General features: G+C 44.9%; 1 protein-coding gene across 1 annotated transcript; it reads left to right on the top strand.

Annotated features, from left to right (window-relative positions):
* Positions 1 to 256: 256 nt before the first annotated feature.
* Positions 257 to 21,838, top strand: HAO2 (hydroxyacid oxidase 2). The gene is made up of 9 exons (XM_088022250.1): positions 257 to 347; positions 4,215 to 4,223; positions 10,332 to 10,470; positions 12,381 to 12,532; positions 14,363 to 14,646; positions 15,998 to 16,207; positions 20,421 to 20,579; positions 20,941 to 21,013; positions 21,801 to 21,838. The coding sequence occupies exons 1-9, from the start codon at positions 257 to 259 to the stop codon at positions 21,836 to 21,838; spliced, it is 1,155 nt and encodes a 384-aa protein (XP_087878376.1).
* The last annotated feature ends 1,146 nt before the right edge of the window (positions 21,839 to 22,984 follow it).

The raw sequence follows: 22,984 nt of genomic DNA, 5'->3' as shown, positions 1-22,984 counted from the left end.
TCACCTGCTCCCTTTCTGAAACCATCTTTGACGAATTGGGAAACTATATGGCTTGGGAGCATAGAGGCAACTATTTTAGTTTGGAGTTTAATTGTGTAATCAAACTCACTCAAATTTGAGATGACTTTGCAAAACCCACAAAGTTCATTTCAAGATTAACCTTGTGCTGACCTAGTTGCTCATTTACTTCCAAGCTGGAAAATTAACTTATTACCTTGAATTGCTTCTGAACTCAAGGAGTTGTGGGTAGTGACCTATGTCTCCTGCCACATCCAGCGGTAAGCCAGGTTTCCAACAGCTGCCTCTGGACACCACTCTCCCCAGGGACTGGAAGACGCTAGCATCAGGTTTGTTCCTTGGTATCTTCTGTGCGCTTGAAAGGGGGAAGCAGATCAAACGGCAAGAGGTCTAGAAGAGAGGCGGGAGACTGTGTGGGCGTTAGAGGTGCTGATCGTGAGTTTTCAAGGGGAGCGATGTGGCCAAAAGGGGCTGTATAGAGACAGGTCAAGGGACACTGAGGGGACTGGCAAAGGAAGGTTTTGCTTTAAAGACACTACAGAGAAGGTTATGCCTAGCGAAGTTAAGTCTTAGAAACCACTCAATGGAATATTTATGGGTGTCCGTCAGAGGGAAAAGCCCCAGCCCTCGGGAATGTACACTGTAACTTGACCATTGCTTCCTGATTACTGGCAGAAGAAACCAGTGACATGGTTATCACTTCCAAAAGGCAGAGAAGTCAACTTTTCTCAAACAATTGGACTGGGGTAGTTTCTTTGAGAAATAAGCTTGCACGGAACTAGGTACCAATTCCCTCCAATGCAGAGCCTTCTGGGATTGCGACTGGGTCAGACTGAATCTGTAGATCAATCTGGAGGAAACTGCCCAAGAACCATGATTGAGTCAGTGTGGTATTGGTAAAAAGATAGACAAATAGATCAGTGGAGCAAAATAGAGAGTCTTGAAATAGAATCAAAGGAGAAATGACTTTCTGCGTTCTCCTATCTCCAAACAGGAAGCAAAAGTCCCCAAACTTTACTCTTAACCACTAGGCTATTCTGCATTTTATAGGATCCTTTCATTTGTACAAGATCTCTAAGATAGTCACTTCCTCACTTTATGGGTAAGCTGAGAATTGGAGCTTGTCTAAACCAGATGGAGTAGAACATCATCTATGGATATTACCTGAGAAGCAATGGGAATATTCCTAAATCCCCTGATAACTTCCCCCAGGAAAGGACTCCTGTTAACTCTATGCCATAGCAACTAACAGAGAATGAGCTATTAAAGTCTGTCTTCTTTGACTATAAGCTTCTTGAGAGCAGAGATTGACATCCTAAAAGGTTTTTTTTTTTTTTTTTTATATCTTTATTGTTCGGCACAATGCCTAGTTATGTATGTATTAGTTAGGTTTGGCTGTGCTGTAGTAGAGAATAAACCCTGAGGTCTTCGTGAGTTAATACATGAGTATTTATTTTTTTGTTCAGACAAGATCAGCTGATCTCCAGGGCTACTCCTGTCCGAATGGTGATTCAGGGACCAAAGCTGCCTTTATCTTACAGCTATGGCTTTCGGGGAGCACGGCCTCTACTTCGTTGTAGCCAAAAGAAGAGGAAGATGAAGGGCCGCACATCAGTTCTTAAATTCCTGGCCCAGGATTTAACACGTTACTCCCCCCCCAGCCCACTGGCCAGAATGAGTTGCAGAGCCCTGCCTATCTCTTAGCAACTGGGAGATGTCAGGGAGCTTATGAGGAGCAGTAAAGTTCTCTGACTTCCTGGCTCACTGTGTGTACTCGGTAAATCGTGTTGGATAAACTAACCAGTAGACCTGCCACAGGGTCTAAATTATGCTAGCACAGAACTGAAGCAACTTGTAACCTCCAGAGCCTCAGATGAGAATGCACATGTCATCGACAAGGGGAATAATGCACATGAAGCTACCATTTATTGAGGACTACTCTACATGAGGCCCTGTTCTAGGAACTTTACATGGGCTATAGTGTTTAGTCCTCACAAGGGCCCTATGGGATCCTTAATATTCTTCCATCACGAACCACTTTTTCACAAAACCATGGTGAGCAAGTAGCAGAGCTGAGGTTGGAGCCAAGTGGGCCAAGTTACAAAGCTTAGGAGAGTCTATCTTCTTGACTTCACGGACTCCCTCAGCTATTAATGCCTTAGGGAACATTATTAGCCACTGAAAGCAATACCCTTCAGAAAGACAATCGGAGTCACTGCCCTAGCGAGAGGTGCTAGGAGGAAGGCAAAGAGAGACAGGGCTCCATTCCATAGCTGGTCTTCCGCATTTCCAACGGCTCTCTGCCTTTTCTCATCTCTCTCCTGCTACCTCCTCCTAGGGACTACCACTCTCAGACAGAAATGCCCCTGTAAGACCTAAAGTCAGTGGTGAGAAGAATAGAGTTCAGAGCTTGTTCTGAACATTCATGTAGTTTGCAATGTCTGTTTCACACACGCCGTCTGTTTGAGCAAATGAAGAGGCAGGAGCAGTGATCTCCACCTGGAACATCTTTCCCAAAAGCCTAGATTGTGTGAGAATTGGCCAAGCTCACTTTATGCGGCTCTCCCAACCTGTAAAACAGAGACCCGAATGTGTCCTAATGCACCACTAAGTACTCCATCCCAGCTCAACTATGTCCACAGCAAGTCAGAAGGATTCCTGGTCAGCTTTGCTATTTTCATCTTGTGCACACAGATAATTCACCTGGCTTCTCTGGGTTTTAATTTTTTCATCTATAAAATGGGATTGTTGCACATCTACTCTCTGATCACTGTCTCCCTGGGTTATTGTGGGCATCTAATGGAATAATACATGGAAGAGTGCTTTTAGATTGCTAGATTGTTTACCTGCTTAACTGGTTATTGTTTATGACCAGCCAAATAATGAAATTTTCTTACTTTCTGATTGAGTTGCAGCTTGTTGAGGGAACTTGTCGAGCAAAGCTACATATGCCCATGGCCCTTAAATGCCAACTCTCTCATTCTAGAAACCACACTTGGCTGTACACATTTGCTTTTTTTTATGATGCTTAAGAGCCAGGCCATGGAAGGCAGAACATATTACCACATGTGTGATGTGGGGCAAAGTATTAATTAACTAATCTCTCTGAACTTCAGGTTTCTCACATGTGAAATGGGGATAATGACATTTGTGTTTGGGAATTATTATAAGGGTTGAAATAGTAATGCACATAAAACGAGCTACATGGTGCATGGCGCATCATAAAGCACTTGATAAATGGCTGCGATTTTATTGTCATTTTATTATCAAGGAGCCATCATGCTGTCTCCAAGGGTCTTTGTGTAATCAAATTATTCCCCTGCTCAATAGAATTAGAAAATCCCCAACCTTTCAAAACACCATATGAGTACTTGGATCAATGTCTCCCACTATGCCCTAAACAGTCTCCAACGCCCCCATAGAAAGCACACAATTTATAACATGGCTGTGCTCCAAAACTCTACTTGGAAGTTATTTGGAACTCAACACATATTTTCCCATAGAAAGAATGCTATTAAAATAGTGGTTGGATTCCCAGGTCACTGGAAATACCCACTTGATTTGCAAAGTAGCAGAAAATTGGCATATTTGCAATGCAAAAAGCATAAAGCAATGCTGTTGCATTGCTAGTCATAGGCTGAAACTGAAAACCAAGAAAATTATGTAATACAGAGTTTCTTTTACTTTTCGTAAATGGTGGAGATGAGGAAAAGTGGGCTTAATTAGAGGAGGTGAGAATAAGTAAAGAATATTAACTTTTTTTTTTTTTACATTTTTGTTCTTAATCCAAGAGACTACATCACACTAATCTCATCCACCACAGTGGAGTTATTTTTGGTTTGCAAACAGAAAAGGGAAAGAAATGGGAGAGATCCTGGAAATGGAAGCAGAGGTGAGAAAGACTTCCCGGGGTGGGAGGGGGTAGAAATCAGTCAATGGTTTGGATAAACTGAGGAAGGAGGAAGAAGCATACACAGGTAGTAAGATGGATTCCCAGGGTCTGGGAGCAGGGAACACAGGTTGGGTGAGAGGCCACACCCTCTTGTAGAAGGGAAGGGGTGCTGTGACCCATCAAACAGGTCCCCACTGAAGCCATGGCTGTAGGCTTTGCAGCCACTCTCCTTGAGGCTGTCACCACATATACAGTGATTAAAGCACTTCCAGCCAACCTTGAACAGTGTAATCCCTCAGACAAGGTCCCCAAAGTATAGCCTTGATGTTATCTCTCCCGCTCCATTGAGAAACTTGGCATAAGTTCCCAGGGGACCAGGCCAGAGGGTCTTCAAGGACACCACCTTTCATCATCAAACACTTGCACCTGGAGCTGGACCCTCATAGGTGGCGCTCCAGGACCAGAGCAGCTTGTAGAAAAAGAGACCTCAAGGTTGGGGGTCAAGAGGGAAGGAAGGCTGTGAGTACCCAGCTACTTGATGTTAGGAAATAAGCCCAAATGATGTGCTGGTTCCCCGTCCTGAACTATACTGCCATGAAGTAAATGGTGGACTAGAATGTTAACACGTCCTCATCTAAATGAGGTCTTTGCATTTACTGGCCAGGGAAGCACAGAATGTGAAGGTCCTCAAGGACCTCAGCCCAACCTTTAATTTCTGGTGGCTTCAAACCTGGCAGAGATTAAAAAGAAATATATAAAAACCAATAGTTTTCAAATGACAGACTGAGGCCCAGGGAGAGGAAGTAACTTGCCTAAGCTCATATAACTCTAAGTGTCAGTAAGCTCCCCAAAGCAGGCTGCCTCTCCTGCTGCTGCCATCACTAGTCCACTGACCAGTTCACTGGTCCAGTTTGTGCTCTACCTCCAACCTCAGCCCTTCTGGCTGATATCGGCTAACCAAGTTGGGTCAGAAGGAGTAGAGGAGGACCTGGAATGATGAAATCCAGGGTAGATAAATCTCTGGAAGCCTTAGGATTTTTTTTTTTTTAAGATTTTATTTGTAAGCAATCTTTACACCCAATATGGGGCTCGAACTCACAACCCCGAGATCAAGAGTCTCCCGCTCCACCAACTGAGCCAGCCAGGAGCCCCTGGAAGCCTTAGGTTTATGCTGAGAAGCTAGGTCTCAAATAATGAGCAGTGAATTCAGGTACCATTGCCAGGCTATCCAGGGGAAGTTGCAAGAGTCACCTAGTATATCAGCAAGAGCACTGAATGTGGAGGTAGAAGACCTAGGTTAATTTTAAATTCAGCTAAGGTATGAGTTTGCACACATTTCTCCCTCTCTCTGATGCAGCTCTTATTGTCTTCTAATCCTCTGTGGTCTTGTGGCCTGGGGAGGTGGGGCAGTGGGTAGCTGATGACCTAATTAGGCCACAATAGCTCCAGGGCAGGCATATCCCTAATATAAATGTGCTTCCCCTCAGAACCTCAAAAACTCCTTCAACTTGTGATAAACAAAGCTTCTGGGGTAAAACAAAGGCAGGAGTCATTCCCTATCATTCCTGCAGAAGAGGTTCTGCAGAACCAGAACATCCTACTCTTCATGGTAGAACATGAGCACAGGTCAGGAGAAGTTTAATTACTGAAAAGAAAAACCAACTAATGGGAGTAGTGGAGGGGTGGTAGGCTGAAGAAGAGAGATGATTATTACACAAAACAGAATAAAAAATTTTTTTAAATGGGCATCATGGCCCGGAAGGGGTCCTGAGTCCTCAATTCATACCGTGTTGAGGGCTCAGGAGAAAGACCAGAACTGATCCTGGGCTGATAGAAACCTAAGTCAATTCTCAGCAAATTTGACTAGGCTGGTGGCTGTCAGACCCGCACTGGGCCCCTTGTTCCCTCGCTGCCACATGAATGCAATCCTTGGTTCCTTAGGCCCCCCAGTGTTATGGGCACTCTGATTGATATCTGACCAGCTGTGCCTAGAAATCCAACTCCTCTACCCTGACCTTTCCTCCCCATTTGGAGCACTCTCTAGGAGTTCATGAGCCTCAGTCACAAGCATTGCTGATTCATGTCTTCTCTGGTCCTGACACTGACTGTGGTCCCAGCCCTGGACTCCCCCTCCCTCTACCACCACACATTCCACTACCAGGGCCTCCTCCTGCTGCCATGTCTCCCCTCCCAATGCTACCGTTGCTATAGTAATGGCTGTAGGCTTTGCAGCCACTCTCCTTGAGGCTGTCACCACATATACAGTGATTAAAGCACTTCCAGCCAACCTTGAACAGTGTAATCCCTCAGACAAGGTCCCCAAAGTATAGCCTTGATGTTATCTCTCCCGCTCCATTGAGAAACTTGGCATAAGTTCCCAGGGGACCAGGCCAGAGGGTCTTCAAGGACACCACCTTTCATCATCAAACACTTGCACCTGGAGCTGGAACCTCAGAAGCAGCCTTTGCTCCCCCTTATATCCCAACGACCTGCCCTGTGATTTCCACCCTGACCTTTTTTACAGAACACCCTGGGGTTTCTCACACAAGTGGAAGCTCTGATAAACCAGATTCTTAAAGTGACACCAACATGAATTATGAGTCATCTAAAATCTTCAAAGACAGACAACTTGTTTATCTAGCCTAATTGCATTAGATCAAATGGCAATCTTGAAGAAAAGGTCTGCCTTGAAATACCTACTGGTCATAGTCTATGTCATTCTTTCTTTCTTTTTTTTAGTTTTTTATTGTTATGTTAATCACCATACATTACATCATTAGGTTTTTTTCTTTCATTTTTTATTGTTATGTTAATCACCATACATTACATCATTAGTTTTTGATGTAGTGTTCCATGATTCATTGTTTGTGCATAACACCCAGTGCTCCACGCAGAACGTGCCCTCTTTAATACCCATCACCAGGCTAACCCATCCCCCCACCCCCCTCCCCTCTAGAACCCTCAGCTTGTTTTTCATTGTCCATCGTCTCTCATGGTTCGTCTCCCCCTCCAATTTCCCCTCCTTCATTCTTCCCCTCCTGCTATCTTCTTCTTCTTTTTTTTTTCTTAACATATATTGCATTATTTGTTTCAGAGGCACAGATCTGTGATTCAACAGTCTTGCTATGTCATTCTTTCTTTCCCAGTCAGGGAAAACTGCTTGATCTTCCAGTCATGAGCAATGGGTACCACTGAATGTCCTTGCTCTTATGTTTGAGCTTTCTTATCTCCCATATGCTAGTTGTACCTCACCATTTTTTTACCAAGAGACAAAAAGCCTGAAGAAATTAAATGACCTACAATGAGCTAAAGTTCTTGCAAGAGACTTTTCTACCTTTCTACCCTTTTCTCCACTTTCTCTTCTTCTTGGGTAGTTGGGATAGAGGAGAAAAGAAGAAAAAATACTGCAGTGGAGATAAAATAAAATGGGAATACAAGAAAACACTCGATAACTTAGATCCTCCTTTGAATTCCTGGCAGCTTTAAGTCTGGTATGGATCAAATGGAGATACATAAAAACATATAGTGCTAAGTCTCCCTTCCTAATGTGGGGAAGGCTTTGAACAATGAAGTTGTCCTGTTCAACTAGAGGCCTCATATTGGACCTCTGATAAAAATAATGGGCTCAGTACTTTACTAAACTATGAAAAGAGAAAAATGCATCATAATTATATTTTCACCCTGCAAAATTCTTTTAAATTCAATGAAACAAGTAGTTGATGTGACCCAACTATTTTGCTCTGCACCATGAAATCAAAAAAGGAGAATGTCTATCTTTAGGGGCTATCAGAAGACATGACTCTGAGGCTTCTCCTGTCATAATTTACTGACTGATCTTTCACAAGTTATTCCATATCCCGGGCCTCATTCTCTCCAAATGCAAAATGAAGACACGGATACCTTCTCTGTCTACTTCACAGGGAGGTAGAAAGGAAACAGTAGACAGAAAAAGAAATGGTAAATAGAAATGCCATAATAAAATATTTGGTGTATACAAAGATGCTGGGCATTTCTTTATTTCCAAAGAGTTTCCAGATACTCTCATTCCCACAATTCCAGTCAAGTAATTCTGAGTGAATCTGAGCCATCTCTCTTGGACTAGACCCAAGCTTTGTTGAGCTTTTATGCTAGAAATCTGCAGAAGAGTATTTCTGTGAGTGTGTAATGTATAGGAGATGGAGATTAGTTGAGACATTGGGAGTAGAAACCTGGTGGAGAATTCTCATCTGACAAGGCAGAAATGACAGATGGGGGAATGTTACATTCAAATAATGAACATTCACGAACAGCAACTCGCTGTCACATACCATCTGAACGCCTGGGGAGACAAAGCATGTTGGGGGTCCCAATTCAGGGATTCACTAGGAAGACACATAGGACACAGCATGTGGTTGAGGCTATGATTAATTACAGAGAAAGAATGAGAAGCAAAATTAGCAAAGGGAAAAGGCTCATGGGGCAAAATCTAGAGGGAAACAGGTATAAGCTTCCAAGAGTCCTCTCCCAGTGGAATTACACAAGATGCACTTAATTCCTCCAACCATGAGTTGTGACAACACGTGTGAAGCATTGAACACCACAGAGGCTCATTTTAGAGACTCATTGCCCAAGGCTTTTTGTTGGGGGCTGGTCATATTGACATTCTCTGCCAAACCCATGCCAAAATTCTAGACCTTCGGAAGGAAAGCAGATGTTCAGCATAAACCACGTTGTTTGTACAGTTTAGACCAGTGAGCCATGCCATTCTTATCAGAGAGTAGTGGGAACCCTCTTGAAGTCCAAGTTCCCAGACTCCAACCAAGATCCAGCTTTGCAAGCAGGACTTTCGAGGGCTAGCATTCTCGAGCCTGGTCTGTTAACTCTTATGTACACAGAGGTTTAAATCAGTGATCACAATACTGATGGATAAGTACAAGGAGAAATTCATTCAACCCAAATCACTGAGACTTGAAGGGTCGGGCAGGAATGAGATAAATTAGACATGGTTGCTGTACCTTGTCAAACTCAACTCAGCACCTCAATGACTCCTTGCCCACCCCACTGACAAAGTGCATTACCTATAAAAAGCTCTGTGGCTACGCTCCAAATTCCTCACTGCACATCCCAAGGGATGTTTTCTGCTTGCCATAACTTCTTTCTCCTTAGCCCCTTGGGTAGGAGTTTGAGGCTACTTCTCTGTTGGACTTGACTAGATTCCGGCATGGTCCTGGATTCCCTCTACCAGTTCTGCCCCATCCTTACCCCCATCAGGATCCCCAACACTCCACATTTTATCTGACCTCCTTGGCCCCCTTGTCCATTAAAGGAGCTGCCCCATTCATGTTTGAAGTCTTAGTTCCTGGGACTTATCCCAGTCCCTCAGTCAATGACTTAAAACTCATTCCATTTCTACTGACAGCCTCTGGCTAATTTTCACCCCACTGCCAGCTGCCAGGGAGATGCCCCGGACTATGGACTACAGATTTCTCAGCCTTTCCTGCTGGGCCCCTCTCCTGCAGGAGCTCCACATGCTGTCCTTGACTGCAACCAGTGCCTTCAGCATCTCTGCAGCTAGAGTTCCCACTGTCCTCACCCCTACTAGATGGATCTAGCCTCAAACCATGCCCTCTTTCCTCTTTAGGTGGGGCAGAGGGGGTATCAGAAGTACCAACCTCCAGGTTTACTTTAGAATGGGGGTGGGAATGAATGGAGGACACATATGCTGTTTTCTTGGTCTCAAAGTGAACATGTTCAATGACCCTGCCAAGGAGTCAAAAACGGTAAGCTTCTCCCTGATATCAGTCAGAGCCCCAAGCAATTCATTCATCCAGAGATTCCCAGGAACTCCTGGGTAATAGTATCAGATTGGCCCCAATTTTCCCAGCCTGATGATCTCCTCCCCAAAAGGTAAGAAACGGCCCTTGGGCATGTTCAGGAAATGCTTGTAGTGATTCAAATGACAAGGAAAAACCACCCAGAAATGAAGCTGGTAAGATAGTTAGGAGCTGGTCCAGGAAAGCTGTGATGACCATCACAGGGGCATTTGATCAGACTTGCATTTCAGAAAGATCCAGGGACCTGGAGGGAGACGAGATAGAGAGGGAATCTGGAGGCTAGGAGACAAAGAGAAGAAGTTTCTGTAATAATCTTACAAGAGGTGGCATGGCCTCAACCGGATCTGAGGCCATGGAATTGTAGAGATGAGGGGACAAACATGAGGGATATTTAGAACACCAGATAATCAGCCTTTGGGTATGAGGAGTGGAAGAATGGAGGCATAGGGATCAGCATCTTTGGTAATACCTCCATTGGGATAAGGAATACACGGGGGTTATTGTTGAATCCAAACAGCTTCAGGCCATAGCCCCCACATTTACCCTCTCCTCTACATCTGACGCATTCTCAGTGTCTTGCTTGTTTGGTTTTGGTTTTTCCTTTGAAGGTCCAGAAATGCCCTTGGTGTGTTTGACAGACTTTCAGGCTTATGCCCAGGAGCATCTTTCTAAGTCAACTTGGGATTTTATTGAAGGAGGAGCTGATGAATGCTTCACCCGTGATGACAACATGGCAGCATTTAAAAAGTCTGGTCTTCTGTATCCTTTCTCTTGTTAAGTTAAGGTGCACTGGGTGAGGGGTCCTTGGAAGGTAGCAACCCTGTTCTCTGCCTCCAAAGAACACAGAGTACTCAAGATATATCAATGGGTTTTGTTGTTATTGTTTTGGGTTTTGGGGGGTCTTCTTGGGGGGCGGGCAAGTGGCCGGGGAGAAGATAAATGGAGAAAAAACATATCTTATTGCCTCTGCAGAACTAACACGAGTCACCCTCCCTCTGCATCCCAGCAACTCTGCCACCCAACAAGATAGGACAAGAGTCCAAGGTCACCAGTTATCTGGGCAGGGAGGAGAAGCTGGTGGGGTAGGCCTAAATCTCCTGAGTTCCTAAACTTCTGGCTTGAAGGAGATAATGTCTGTTGGGAGAGGGGACACAAGAAATATGGAGACCCAAAGAGTCTTTAAAAAAAAAAAAAAGATTTTATTTCTTTATTAGTCAGAGAGCACAAGCAAGGGGAGCAGCAGGCAGAGGGAGAAGAAGGATCTCCACTGAACAGGGAGCCTGATGTAGGACTCAATCCTGGGACCCTGGGATCATGACCTGAGCCGAAGGCAGCCATTTAACCGACTGAGCCACCCAGGCATCCCGAGACCCAAAGAGTCTTAAGGGTGAAAGGAGGTTGATTTCAAAGAAGAGCTGGGCTGGAACAGCAGCGGGTAGGGCACAGCGTGGTAAACAGCCCACAGGCCACGTCGAGCCCACCGCCTGTTTTTGGATGGTCCACAAGCTAAGAATTTTTGTTTTCCATTTTTAAATGGTTGAAAAAAAAACTAAAAGAAGAATGATAATTTGTTACAGGTGAAGATTATATAAAATTTGAATTTCAGTGTTTATAAATAAAGTTTTATTAGAACCAGCCATGGTCAGTCATTTACATATTGTCTATGGCTGCTTTTGCATTACAACAGCAGATCTGAGTAACTGGGACAGACTGCATGGTCCACAGAGCCTAAAATATTTACTATCTTGCCCTTTACAAAACAGCTTGCTGCCCCCTATAATAGAGAGGTCAGGAGAAAACTGAAAAATGGGATGGAATGTGAACACAGCGTTCTGTATTTTCATACTTGTTTGGCACTATACTAGGCCCCTTACTTGCTTTAGCTCATTTTGTCTTCATGAGACAATTATGGAGTTTGGATTATTCTCCCATTTCACAGATGAAGTGTGTATCTTACCCAAGTTTGTACAAACAATATATCTAGCAAAACCTTTCTACATTTGTATATGGGAATAATAATATTTTGTGAAAAATAAGGATTTTTGGACCCTGAGACTAAGTCTCTATTGGACTTAAAAGTGTGTTTTATATATTTACTATTTGTGAATTCCCTACCTTTTTCTAAAGCAGTAGTTAAGTCAAACCTTCCAATGAATTAGCTTCTAGTGAAAAACAAAATAAAACAAAACAAGCCCCCACCATGATCATTCTCTGGGATTTGTCCTCTTTTAGAGACCTTTTCTTACTTTATAGAGACTTGTTTCTAACCTATGAGCAAAGCGCCTAGAACTCCTTCCTGCTTATTCTTTTCTTTTCTAATCCTCGTTACGGTAAATCAATCAAAGCATCCAAGTGTTGAGAGTCTGCTCAGGAAGGCAAGACTCAAATACACAGATCTGTGCCAGAGCAAGGCCAGAGGTGGTATGGGCCACACATGCACTGGGAGTTTAGAGGAAGTGGGGTTAATGTGGGCCAGGATGTTGGGAAAGGCTTTCTGAAGGAAAGTTGGTCCGTGTGGCTTAATCAGCCAACTGACCCCACCAGAGGTTTCTTGGGACCCAGTCTGGTGTACACCTGCACCCAAATCTGGAGGCCCCAGCCCCACACAGCAGCTGCATGCTGGAGAGTAATAGAAGAATCTTTGTTGCCGGGCACAGAATCCGCCTCCGCCCCCGGTACCTGAGAGATGTGCAAGAGGTGGACACCCGGACCGCAGTCCAAGGGGAGGAGATCACGGCCCCCATTGGCATTGCGCCCACAGGTTTCCACTGCCTCGTCTGGCCAGACGGAGAAATGAGCACAGCCAGAGGTATGACCCAGCTTCACCTCGAGCCTCCCTTCCCAGGGGCCCTGAATTGTGCAGGTATCCTTCAGAACAATAGCAGGATTTCTCCCAGAGGGAGCTTAGGGACAGCAATCTGGTCAGAATTAAGGAAGGATGTTCACATAACATTTCATCTCAGTTTGAGAAAATATCCATTTCCATCATAACAAATGGTTAGAAGCAGAGTGGCGCAGCGGAAGCGTGCTGGGCCCATAACAAATGGTTAGAGAGGGCGGCTACAGATGAAAAGATGTGGAAATCAAGCAGGTCATCTTGTCAAGGAGGGATGCAGGCCACTCACAGTCTGCGGGGGAGGGGTCCTCAGCGTGGCTTCAAGGATAGGGCTCTCGTTGACCTGACCGCTCATGGGCCAGGGCTGGGGATGAATGGTGAGTCTCTGAATTTCGGATGAGGAGAGAGTCATGACATGAGGTCTTAACAAAGCCCTGGGCAGGTGTTCCTGCCCAGATGTTGTGTTTCCCTTCTTGACTGACTTTGTTATCCTATTGCATATGTCTCCTTCCTAGTAGCCCCTTATTCTCTTCCCTCAACCCTCTGCACTAAAAAAAAAAAAAAAAAGGAGAAGGAAGAGGGGAGGGGAAGGGCTGAAAATAGTCCTGTGACTCCCTTTATAATCTTTACTCTACGTCACATCTAGGAAATAATTCATTTGCAAGTTGCCCAGGACTTCCCTGGGATCTTTTCCTTTGACTCCGTGATATAGGAAGCAATGAATCCAAGGATTCTGGAGCTGCAAGTGGCATCTGTCTGGTTAGGAGCCAAGTCTGGCTAGGCTCAATATGAATATCCTGTAGGACTATGACTGTTTTAACTAAATCTTCACGGTTGGACGTGTGGTGTTGTTTTTGTAGTGGGGCTGAAGAATGGAGTATCTCCTGTTGATGTTAGGAGTTGAAAATATTAAATCCTGATTAGGCCAGAGTCTCTGCCCGCGGGTTGTGGAGTGGTAGTGACGTTGACCTACTGGAGAATCCTACTGAAAACAACAATCACAGTAGGAAATGAGAAATATGCAGCAGTGTCAACATCACAGTCACTACCACCCTCGCCAACCTCGTGATCACTAAGCCTTTGTACGGCACATCACTTAGTAATTTTAAAAACGCTTCCAGGGGTGCCCGGGCGGCTCAGTGGGTTGAGCGTCAACTCGAACTCTGCTCTGGTCTTGATCTCAGGATCGTGAGCTCCACGCCCAGCCCTACTTAAAAAAATAATAATAATAAATAAAACACATAAAAACGCTTCCATATCTAGTATCGTGTTTAATCTCTCAGCAACCCTATAAGAGAGGTATTATTATTTCCCCCCATTTGACAGACAAAGAAAATGAGACTCAAGGCACACAGCTAAGAGTGGGGAGAACAAGGACTCTTCTAACTCAGATATCATGCTTTCTCCAGGACAGAGCTCAGCCTTCTCCCCTGGCATCACATTTCCTCACCCTTTGTCCTCTTTAGTTCCCTTCTTCTTCATCAGCGACTTCACGGGCAACCCATTCTCCCATCAGAAAGCTGCAGCATGTCCAACCAAAATCGTTCCGGGGACTGAATGACTTCTCCAGCCAGGAAACTTGACAGGGTCTGGAGGACAGGCTCTACAGCTGGGGAGGGGGGCGCTCCAGGGCTGACCAAATACCCCCTATGTCTCCTGCCCTAGTGGGAAGCAGAATGAAGTCAAGCTTTATCTCCACTCAGAGGGCAAACAGGCCAGAGGTGGCACAGACTGTGAGGGCTTCTCCCCTGGACCCAGAGCCCTGCCCTGCCTCCAACCTGAGTTGTGCTGTTGGCTTTGCAGCCGCCCAAGCAGCCGGGATCTGCTACATCACCAGCACCTATGCTAGCTGTCCCTTTGAAGACATTGCTGCCACAGCCCCCAGGGGCCTCAAGTGGTTCCAGCTCTATATGCAGCCAGACCGGCAGCTCAACAAGCAGCTGGTCCAGAGGGCTGAATCCCTGGGTTTCAAAGCTCTGGTCATCACTGTGGATGCACCCAAAATCGGCAACAGGCGACGTGACTTTCGAAACCAGCTGAACTTAAAGATGAACTTGTTGCTGAAAGACCTTCGCTCACCTAAAGAGGTAGGAAAGATACCAGATCCAATGGTCAGGCATGACAGGAGGCAAATATCCTCCCCTCCTTCCTCCCTTCTCTCTTGCTACAAAAAGTCACTGAGGACCTGGTCTTGCCAGACACTGCAGATGCTCCGGTTCAAACAGCAGATCTGGTTCCTGCTATCCAGAGCTACCAGGTGAGCAGGCTAGAACACAAAACGTCCTCAGTCCTGGAGCTACCCAACCTGTCCCCAGAAGTGTTCTGGCCAGGGCTGGTTGTTAAGAAATAGGAAAGCTATGGAAAAGGATTTTTCATGGCATTAGAGAGTAGATTAACCAAGTTCTTCCAACACTGTCTACACCATGGGACACTTAGCAGATGATCATTTTGGATGGCACATTTAGGTAAACCGACCTCCTGAAGAGGTTGCTCACAGACAAGGTGACTGGCCCACAGAGTGTAGCCTGCCCAGGCCTCTGACCCTGCTGCCTTGAGAACTGAGGGTCAGTACCTCTCGACACCTAGAACTCCTCCCTGGAACTGCAGTACACTTGTTTGGAATCTGAAATAGGTGACTGCAAAGGCCACTTCCCCATTAAAATCCTACAGTCAGATGGGATGGAATGCCCCAGAGCGAGAGAAAGTTTTGGCAACATTGGAGTCCCTTGGTTACATTAGAGATAATGATAACAGCCTTTTCAGCCACTGGGCGGCTGTGATACTCAGTCAAGTGACTCAACAGTTCTACTCATTAACCACAAATTAGCCTTGAAGTTTTCTGGAATCCTTATCTCAGATTCCAGAGACACATTGGGATTTACAGATATTTGATTCACATGGTGAGCCAAGGTTAGATATAAGGTAGTATCTCATTCAGGATTATCGAAGTATTTCTTAGTTCTTATAACCTTGGGCATATCTCAAGCATAACACGTTACATCGGCCTATAAATGCTTTTGTTTATCCCCTTCACTCAACTAAACTCTGAGATTCTTTTTAAGTTGGGACTGTGTCACTGGGTATTATACACAACTAATGAATCATTGAACACTATATCAAAAACTAATGATGTACTCTATGTTGGCTAATTGAACTTAATAAAAAAAATAAAGTAGGGACTGTGTCTTATTTGTCTTTGTGTCCCCAGATCCTGGCATAATTATAGAACAGGGCACAATTAATGGTTAATGAATAAGCAGTTGAGATAGTAATTCTTTTGCACAAATTTTGTTAGGAAAAGGAGCTGTAAGTGTTGTTGATTCTGTTACTACTCTTTTAAGGCTTATGAAAGGTGGCTATCTGAATGTGTCTCGGTTTGGAATGGATCAAACAATCCTCAATGAGCTCAGGTCTAAGATTCTTTTTTCTTCCCCACAGAGATATTCAATGCCTTATTTCCAGATGTCCCCCATCGACTCATCCTTCTGCTGGAATGATCTCTCCTGGCTTCAGAGCATATCGCGATTGCCCATCATCCTTAAAGGGATCTTGACAAAAGAGGATGCAGAGTTAGCTGTGAAACACAATGTCCATGGCATCATTGTTTCCAACCATGGTGGGAGGCAGCTTGATGACGTTCCCGCTTCTGTAAGTAGGGTGACTTCAGAGGGGGTATGTGGGTGTGTGAGTGTGTGTGTGTGCTCGAGTATGCCTACAGCATGGTACTCTGTGCACTTTGGCCCACACTCCCCTCTCCCTTACCACATATGCTGGTATGTAACTGTTAATTGCAAGAACTTTTAATTATTAACAGTCTAGCGTGTGCCAGGTTATTTTTAGGAACTTCACATACATCATCTCTAAATCTCACAACCATCCTGCAAGATGTATAGCATCATCACTCTTTTACAGATGGGGATCCTGGAGCTTAGAGATGTTAAGTAACTTGTCCAAGTTCACAAAGTTAGGCGAGACATTCCAAAGGCACTGAGGTCTCCTGCCTTCTGGAGGAAGTGTTCAGCTTAAAGCCTGCCTGTGTGCATGGAGTGTAACAACATATTTTCTCATATGACACATCCTGGGAAGGAACAGTACCTCACTTAAATGAATAAATAACCATTTTTCACAGTAAAACTAAAAAATGCCATATGAATCTTTTTCTAAAAATTTGTGACAGTCTGTGATTTTCCCCCAGCTTTTGAATTTATGTCCATTACAGACGAAAAGGAGGCAGGCAAAGGAAAGAATCTTTAAATGGGAATTAATTGTTGATTTATTTTCTTGGAGATATATAGCTTATATTTTTCAAGAGATTCTTCTATCACTACTTGATTTAAGTAAAGGAAGTGTGGGGTGGGGGCGCCTGGGTGACACAGTGGGTTGGGCTTCTGATTCTTGGTTTCGGCTCAAGTCATGATCTCGGGGTCGTGGGATAGAGCCCCACGGCAGACTCTGCTCTCCCTGGGATTCTCTCTCCCTTTCCCTCTGCCCCTCCCGCTCATGCTTTCTCTCTTTCACCTCTCTCTAAAAATAAAAATCAATAAATTAAAAAAAAAAGGAAGTGGGTTTTTTCTCTCTTTTGGCCTTTCTATTACATAAGTAAAACATGTTCACTGCAGATAAATTATAAAATGTACATATGCAAAAAGAAGAAGATAAAAATCACCCCTAATTTCATCACTATCACTAATGACAATATTTTGGGAATTGTTTTTTATCAACTTCTTAATGCAAAGATGACAGTTTAGGTTTAAAAAGCTATATACTATTTTGTAATTTTTCTCTTTTCACTTTATCAATATATTAAGAGCATCATTTCATTTCAGTATATATGTTTCTCTCATTTTTAATGGTGTAGAGCACAAAGGGACAATTTATATAACCAACTGCCTATTGTTGAACATCCGATGATTTCCAAGCCTTCACTATTTTAAACAACGCATCAATGACCATCCTTAAATCTTTAGCACAGTCTCAATTACTTCTTTAAGACGAATTCCAGGAAATGGAGAAGCCATATCAACCAGTTTGTACATTTCAAGGCTTGTGAAGCTTGGAGGCTTAAGGTGCCAATGACTCACCCCTTCCTCCCCACCAGGCTCTCACTGAGAGAGAACAGGCACAGAATAACAAGCCCACTTAGAGAATAAGGGGCACAGGTTACTGTAGCTCTCCATAAGAGCTGATTGAAGGGAACAGTTGGGCATCCCACTTCCCATCCCAAATTTTGACCTGTGACCCCAGGAGAAAGTAGATATGCAGAGCACATGCCAGCACTCTCACCCAACCCCTGCAAGGATGCCCCCAGGCCACCTCCCACACACCCAGAAACTGGCAGAACAGGATGCTATAAAGTATAACAGATCTTGAGCACTCCCAATTGTGCCTATGGGTAGGAACAGAAAACAAAATAGAGCCCACCACCAGCAAGCAGCAAATAGAGTAGAATGTTGACTCTTGAAATAACTCTAATAAAACAGTATGCAATAGGCTTATGAATCAGTTTAGCTAGTGTTGCTCCCTGGCAGGGAGGACTGAGTAATACATGGAGAAAGAGGCCGAGTAATTTGCTCCCCACTGCACTTCCTCAATAGAGAATGACTGTTGGCAAAGGTAGGAACCAGAGAGAGAATTTCTCCTTCCGCATCATGCCGATCAACACGTCATTCTCCCAAGCCATCTGACTTAACAACCAAACCCAAGGGGACAGTGCCGAGATTGGTGTGAAGCTAGTGAGGTACCTCTGGCTCAAAATTTGAGAAGGTGCCAGAAAAACTTGTAAGATAAATAATAGTTTAGGGGTGCCTATGTGGCTCAGTTGTCAAGCGTCTGCCTTCCGTTCAGGTCATGATCCCAGGGTCCTGGGATCGAGTCCCACATCGGGCTCCCTGCTCAGCGGGAAGCCTGCTTCTCCCTCTCCCACTCCCCCTGCTTGTGTTCCCTCTCTCACTGTGTCTCCCTCTGTCAAGTAAATAAATAAAATCTTTTAAAAAAAGATAAATAATAGTTTAATGCACTATTTAAAAAAATTAAAATTAATGCAAAAAGTTCCATGGTGAACAAAATATCAACATTTTAAATAAAAATAGGATCTGTCCCTGTGCTTGCATAACCTGCCTCCACACATCTCTCTGTCATCCTGACCCCAGATCCAAAAAAAAATTATTTACAAAAACAAGCACTCACCCACCCTTGCTCCCAGGTCAAAGTTTGCCATTTGATTTTTAAATATTACATCCAAATGTTATTTATCTGAGTGTTTTGGCATTCCTTAAATTTTGTGCCTGAGGCCAATGCTTCACTCCTCTCACCCCAGACCCCTCCCTGTGAGGGGTATGACTCTTTGAAGCTCCCATCTCTAGAAGGTTCCATATATTTCCTGTATTTCTTCCTGGAACTGGAAAAAAGGGTCAGCTAGCTATTGTCCCCAGAAGGCTCTAATGAATGTCCTATTGTGACCTATCGAAAGTAACTCTAAAGCAATCCTGTACCCTAGGCTAAAATTGACTCCCTGGTCTGTTTCTCCAAATTCCATCAGCTCCATTGTCCAATACAGCTCACTGGAAGAGTTTGCACAGATGTGTTTATTTCTTTTTCCCAATATCATTGAAATATTCCAAATAATACCATGCTGGGGCTATAAAAATACTCCTTATCTGGACATGCATTCTCAGCAGTTATCACATATAAGTCTAAAGTATTCAGTTCTCCTCCCCTTGTAAATTAGAGTACAAAGTTCTTTCCTCCCTGATTACATATTCTGCTCAGTCACCCAAAGGATCTCATTGAGATAGAATTGCCATTGATTCCTTCTGCAGCAGAAGTCCCCCAGGGCCCAGTTTCACCTCCTCTCCAGCTGTCTGTCCAAAAGGCATAGAACAGGAGCCCTGAGACAGTTCCAAAACTCTGTCCTCAAGGACCCTGCTCCCAGACTCTGCTGTCACCCCTCCTCTTAGACTCAGAGGTGCTCAGGACTACGGCTCAGTCTGGGGCACTGTGGGTTGGCAAGACCTGGTAGCTGCAGAGCCTGGAACAGGGGAGGCAAGGTGAGAGACAAAGTCTGGGGAGAAACCAGGCCAAGTGATAAGCTGATTTTGTTTTGCCTTTCAGAGTCTGCAACCCTACCTCGACAGCACTGCTGCTTGCATTCCCAACCCGTGTCTCAGATAACCCATACGGGAGTCAGGAACAAGTTGTTCAAATGTGATGTGTTAAGGAACAATGGGCATCCCAGTTATACAAGACAGGCTGTGGTCCAGACACATTTGCTTTACCAAAAGGACTCAGTGCCTTAGCAATGGAGAGCATTCCTACCTGTGCCGCCCTAGAAACAGAGAGGGCAGGAGAAAACCAAAAGTCAAAATGCACTTTAAAAAGAACATTAAAGTGAAGACCATAAATGGAAAATATCCCCTTTAGGATGTGAAGAGGAACCAAGAGTTTCTTCCAAGCTGTAGATGGTTGAACAAGGAGTCAGAGAGAAGCTACACTCTGTCAGGGCAGAAAATGGCAAGAGGGAGAGCCTGCAGAAAGTCCCTGGGGCTCACAGGGTGCCTGGGTGGCTCAGTCGGTTAAGCATCTGCCTTCTGTTCAGGTCATGGTCCCAGGGTCCTGCTCAGTGTAGAGCCTGCTTCTCCCTCTCCCTCTGCCCCTCCTCCTGCTTGTGTGTGCACAGTCTCTCTCTCTCAAATAAATAAATAAAATCTCTTTAAAAAATAAAAAGAAAGTCCATGGGGCTCGGGAACATAGCTGCACTATACTTGGACTTCCTGTTCCTGACCCACATTGAGGGCACCTCTGCCCCATGATCCCCGAGAGTGAAAAATGGAAATCCCTCAAGCCGTGCATGTCTCTTTCTCAGATCGATGCCTTGACAGAAGTGGTGGCTGCCGTGAAAGGGAAAATGGAAGTGTACCTGGATGGTGGGATCCGAACTGGCAACGACGTGCTCAAGGCTCTGGCCCTTGGGGCTAAGTGTGTGTTTCTGGGGAGACCAGTCCTGTGGGGTCTTGCCTATAAGGTGAGAGTGGCACAGTGAAAACCAGTGGGAAGATACTGGGCTTCTCATTTGCTCCCGGGCTTTACTGTGGTTTGCCATCCAAGCTGAACTGTCGTTTCAGGTGCCACAGATCCCGAGGGACAGCTCCCCCTTGCCCGCCTCTCCCGCTTCCTCGGCAGGGCATTTCACATTCTCAGGCCCCCTCACCCCCATCGTTTCCTCTTTGCTTCCCTGTCTTCCCCGTGTAGTTCCAATTTCACAGACATCCTTATCCTCCCCACTGCAGCTGGGAGCACACCTAGAACAGCTACTCAGCACCTGGGCAGAATGTTCTTCACGCTTCTTTTTGTCTCTCCCCACTCCCCCACCCCCATCTTGGGAGCAGGGTGAACATGGCGTTGAGGAAGTTCTGAACCTTATAAAAAATGAATTCCACACTTCCATGACCCTGACAGGTAAGTTTTCACAATTCTTTTCCTGATTTGGAGCTGAAGGCCTGAGGGCTACAGAACGGGAGTGGTGGCCCCTCCTTCTATTTCCCCTTCCCCAGCCCAGTGGCTGCCTAGAAGAGAGAGGAGGGAAGGGATGCCCCAGACAAAGATTGAACACAAACTCAAAAGGTGCTACCTTTGCCACAAAAGCAAATGCAATTTCAGATTATAGGAAAGAGGGTCCCCCTGTGCTCTGGCCTGCTCAGATCACACAAGCAGGCTTGTTGGGTGTGGTTCTGTGGGTCATTTTTTCATACTCATGGGCTGTGGGGAGTTGAGAAATTATGTCAAGGAGGAAGCATGGAGGAAGTGGGGAGACAGATACAGCAGGAAGAGAGAAGGGGGAAACAGGAGAAGTGCCGTCCTGTATAACCAAAGCCAGAGAAACAGGAACATCTCGAAGTTCCATGCAGGTGGACTTCAGTCAAAAATGAAGTTATTGTAAAGTAGTGCTCATAAAAATTTATACATTTTTAGCAAAGCCTGGGATCCCAGTGACCTATAAAATAGTAGTTCTCAACTAAGATCGACGATGATTGCCCTCTTCAGGAAGAATTGTTTTTAGAGTTTTGAGTTTATTTTTTTCCAGTTGGCACAAAGACTGCAGGGTGGATACTTCCGGTAGTTAGTGCTCAGAGGCTAGGAACACTAAATGTCCTAAAATGTCTGGAGAAGTCTCATAGAAAAGAATTATCCTACCCAAATGCCAATGGCCTATGGCTCTGTCTTTGATTGTCTTTGTCTGCTGTAGATCTAACTAATCACAATGTGAAAGGACAGACAAGATGAACCCCAATGAGACCTTCGTTCACTCCTCAATTCTAAAATTTGGTAATAGCAGACACCGTCTCCAGAAGTAAGAAAATAATGAATCAAGAGCTCTGATGTGAAATTAAGACCGTTTTCATGCCATTAACTTATTTCCATAAATGTTACACAGCATCGGCCATGTACTGAGCATAAGGCAGGATGTCCAGGTTCTTCTCAAGTCTGGGTTCGGTCTGATATTTAAACAAGTGTCTTAGACTCAGTGTCCAAGTTATGTTAGTAGTGTCCATTGGGGTTGCAGACTCAACTTTTGGGCTTGAGTAATACAAATAGAAAACTTAGAGAAGCATTACTGCCAGCACCATCCTCCTTCCCACTGAGCAAGTTAATTAAAGAAAAAAAGGGGGGAAGAATAGATCAAGGCATGGAAGACAAGGACCATCAGCTTTGGACCAGAGCCATACTCTTCAGAGCCTGTGAAGATAAGTCAGTAAATGACTTGGTGTCACCCAGGCCCTCTTGTAAGGGAGGGGGAGGGCATGAGCATGAACAGATATCATATTGGTGTGTTTTGTCCCTGGGAGGGAGGGGCGTGAAGGATGGGTAGACCCATGAGCTTCTGCAGATGCCAGGGGGTTTAGATGACTTCTCCTGCTCCCCCAAATATTTTCTCCCATCCTTGCAAAATGATGTCTGATATTCTTTTAACAGAACCCTGTTGGGGGAATTCACAATAACAAAGCTTTTTTATCCTACCAAAAGTTTACACTTAACAACCCCTGGGGTAGGGGGCGGAGCAAGATGGCGCAGGAGTAGGAGACCTGGATTTCATCTGGTCTCATGAATTCAGCTGAATAGGGATCAAACCATTCTGAACACCTACGAACTCAACAGGAGATCAAAGAAAAGAATAGCAACAACTCTCTGAACAGAAAAGCAACCACTTTCTGGAAGGTAGGACTTATGGAGAAGTGAATCTGAGGTGATATTCAGGAGGATAGACAGCGGGGGAGGGGGCCTCCGTCTGCTGCTTCTGGCAAGTGATAGAGCCGCGGAGCACAAAATCGGAACTTTTAAGAAGTCGGCTCTGCTGAGGGACGTCACTCCAGTGGCTAAGCGGGGGGGGAGGGGGGGGGTGGAACCCTCGAGGGACAGTGTGGTCTCAGG

Source organism: Eumetopias jubatus, unplaced genomic scaffold, assembly GCF_037043125.1.
Source record: "Eumetopias jubatus isolate StellerSeaLion01/CBP00866 unplaced genomic scaffold, mEumJub1_p1.0 scaffold_4, whole genome shotgun sequence".
NCBI classification, from domain to species: Eukaryota; Metazoa; Chordata; class Mammalia; order Carnivora; family Otariidae; genus Eumetopias; species Eumetopias jubatus.
This window is presented reverse-complemented; position numbering and strand designations above follow the sequence as displayed.